This window comes from Monoraphidium neglectum (genome assembly GCF_000611645.1).
Source record: "Monoraphidium neglectum strain SAG 48.87 unplaced genomic scaffold scaffold00605, whole genome shotgun sequence".
NCBI lineage: Eukaryota > Viridiplantae > Chlorophyta > Chlorophyceae > Sphaeropleales > Selenastraceae > Monoraphidium > Monoraphidium neglectum.
This window is the reverse complement of record NW_014013023.1, coordinates 18,976-21,798: the sequence shown is the minus strand read 5'-3', so window position 1 is coordinate 21,798 and position 2,823 is coordinate 18,976. Positions and strand designations below refer to the sequence as shown.

Sequence of the window (2,823 nt, the reverse complement as noted above, 5' to 3'; positions counted from 1 at the left end):
GCGCCACAGCAGGCGCAGCAGGCGGCACTGGAAGAAGTATGAGGGGCGCCTGAAGCGGTAGTCGCTGACGAGGCCGTCAAGGTCGAGCGCCAGCTCAGCGTTGGCGCGGTTGCCGTCCAACACCAAGGCCTGGGGGGGGGGGACAGACAGCGACGGGAACGCCAGGGTGTCATAGCGTGGGGGTGGGTGCCATGGGGAGGGGCGGGGTCAAAGTGAGATGGGGGCGTTAGAGCAGGCCGAGGGGCCGCAACGGCATTGAGAGTGGGCTGGTGGCGTGCGGGATGTAGGCCGGGGCCAGGTACGGGCGGGTGCACAGGGATTGGTCTCTGAGTGCGTGCGTATGGTGGTCCTACAAAGGAAGCAGGCTAGGCAGGCTTCAAAGTGCCCCGCGTCTCCCGCAGCACGCGAGGCAGGCTCGGGCCCATGCCAACTGACCGGCCTGGGGCATTCGCTGGCCAATCGCAATCCATGCAAGCGCCATGCGCGCGCATGCGCGCCTTTAGGTCTGGGTAGGGTGGGCAGCGTAGTGTGGGGGCCGGCCAGAGCCGCGCCGCCAGGATATGCCAAAACACCTCCGAATCGACGCTGGTCCGCANAGAACCTGCATGTCTGCAAATGATCCGCACGGCCACACTGAGGGAAGAGTCCAGCTGAGCACAACAGCAGTGCTGTGCATGGCCCACAGCGCGGTGACAGCACGTGCAGGTGCACATGGGGCCGAGGCTTTGCAGGGCAACAGGCGTATGTCGAACCACGGGTGCGTAACCGATAGCGCACCTTGATTAGATTTAGCGCCTGTATGGGTGTCAGGGCACGTGCAAGTGCCAAGATCGGCAAGTCCAGGAAGGTGGTCGGCTGATCCATGTGGCTTCGAATGGGACCTACAGATTTATCTTAATAAACAGAAGTACGACAACTACCTTGCAGTCGTAGTCGGCCGTCACCGTATCACAGGGGAGTGTATACGTTGCTGTCCCTCACAAAGGGGCTAGGTCTGCAAACAGCAGACTGCTCGGAGACGCTAGCCAAGGCCAAGGTGAGGCCGCGCATGCATGGGGGGCTTGGCTGGTCTGGCGCCCTGCGTGCTGCGCTGTCGCACTCCACTGCAGCAGTTGTTGTGCGCACCACCGAAGTTGCAGTTGCTGGCCAGCAATAATTGTGTGTGAGGCTGCCATTTCTGCCAGGTGCTATGGAATTTGCCACTCAGGAGGACCTGCAGCGCTTTTTGGCAAGCGTCAAGGCAGGGTATGGGAGGTATGCTGCGGAACTGTGGCGCCGCGACGTGACGACAACGTTGGAGCTGGCAGCTGCCAGCATCGAGGACCTGGAAGCCGCTGGCGTTGCCCGGCTCCACGCAAACGCTATCAAGTTAAAGGCCTCCCAGGCAGAAGACGGTAAGGCTGCTTTTTGGAGTGAAATGGTGCTCTGCAGACACTGCTTTCATGCCAAGAGGCTTCGCGGGCGGCTCACTGCAGCAACGGTACTTTATCCAATTCTGTTGTTCGTGCTCCCTCTTCTTGATTGCACCTTCGCGGCTCTCGCCTGCGCATCATTCACGACACAGCAGCAGCAGGTGATTTTGTCGGGCATGTTTGCACTCTGCCGATGTTGTACCGCCTGCGCTACCTACGGGTTGTATGCCCGCATGCTTTGAATGAAAGTGTTGCCGCTTTCCAGCGGGCAGCTGATTGGCAGCCTGACCTCCAGCACCTTTGCTGCCCTTTACCATTCTACATGGCCATCAACTGATCTGTCAATGCTGTCCAGGTGCAGGACCGCCAGCAGGAGGCGTGCTGGTTGCCACGGATGTTACTGGGAGGGGTTCTCGCTCTTTTGGGGGGGAGGGGGGGGGAGCCCGAGCCATGGCATGCTCTGGTGGTCCCGGAGCAGTAGGCAGACAGTGGTGCTGCGTGCCTCGTGTTGTGTCCTCGGTCTTGCTTGACCTTCCGTTTTACGCTCTTCCCCTGCACCGCGGCTCCCGCCTGCTTCTTCCAACATCCCACAGCAGCAGCAGTGCATCTTGCAATCGATTCCGATATCTAGCCGGGGCTCAGGCTTCATTGGGGTTGGCCTCAGCAGACATTGCTGTGGGGTGTGGAGGGGTTTGATGGTCAGTGCTGATTCTGGTTGAAACCCAGCTGCACCTTGCAAGCACCTTGACGCTCTGCTTTGCGCCCTCCCGCGCCCTCCCCCTGCACGCTCCGTGGCTTCTGCGTGGGCTTCGTCCGACGTCCCACAGCAGCAGGAGGTGGGTAACACGTGCTTCTGCAATGGTGCTTGCGGCGATTTGCCCACCCTTCAACACATGCTCATCCGTCCCCTGCAGGTATGCCATGCTGCTTGCTCTCCCCCTCCGCCCCATTACGCTGTTGACCTCTACTGCTTGTTGACCTCCCGCTTATGTGCTGCCTTTCGCCATTCTTCCGCACAGCCGTCAACCGATCTGTCTCTCCTGTTCATCACGTGCAGGTGCAGCAGGAGCGGCGGCAGGTGAGGCGCCTTGCAAGGTGTCATTGGGTGGGGCTCGGGCTTCATGGGGTCACCACCGCAGCCGTCGCTGGCCTTGGTGGAGGGGGACAATGGTCAGGGTTGAAAACCAGTTGCACGTGGGCTCGTTACGTTGTGGCGCCCGTCACATTGACGTTGAACTTTGTTGCTGACAGCTGAGTGTTGTTCACCCCAAATACAGATGGGGGACCCAAATATGCACAGGCGTGCCTGCCTAAATCTCTGATATGACATGCAATATTTGCCGGTGCAGCTGTGTGATCTCATCGCAGCTGCTCTTTTGAGTCCTGTGGTAACGTGCTCAAGCACCTGACA

At 60.0% G+C, this 2,823-nt stretch overlaps 1 protein-coding gene across 1 annotated transcript in view; it reads right to left on the bottom strand.

Moving 5' to 3' along the window:
- The window catches only part of MNEG_4383 (hypothetical protein), a gene marked incomplete at both ends in the record, with an annotated part of 2,914 nt that extends 2,050 nt beyond the window's left edge, over positions 1 to 864 (bottom strand). Inside the window, 2 exons of the mRNA XM_014047143.1 lie at positions 8 to 129; positions 778 to 864. Of these exons, the coding sequence (XP_013902597.1) occupies positions 8 to 129; positions 778 to 864 (209 nt within the window). The remainder of the gene's footprint in view (positions 1 to 7; positions 130 to 777) is intronic.
- Between the last annotated feature and the right edge of the window lie 1,959 nt (positions 865 to 2,823).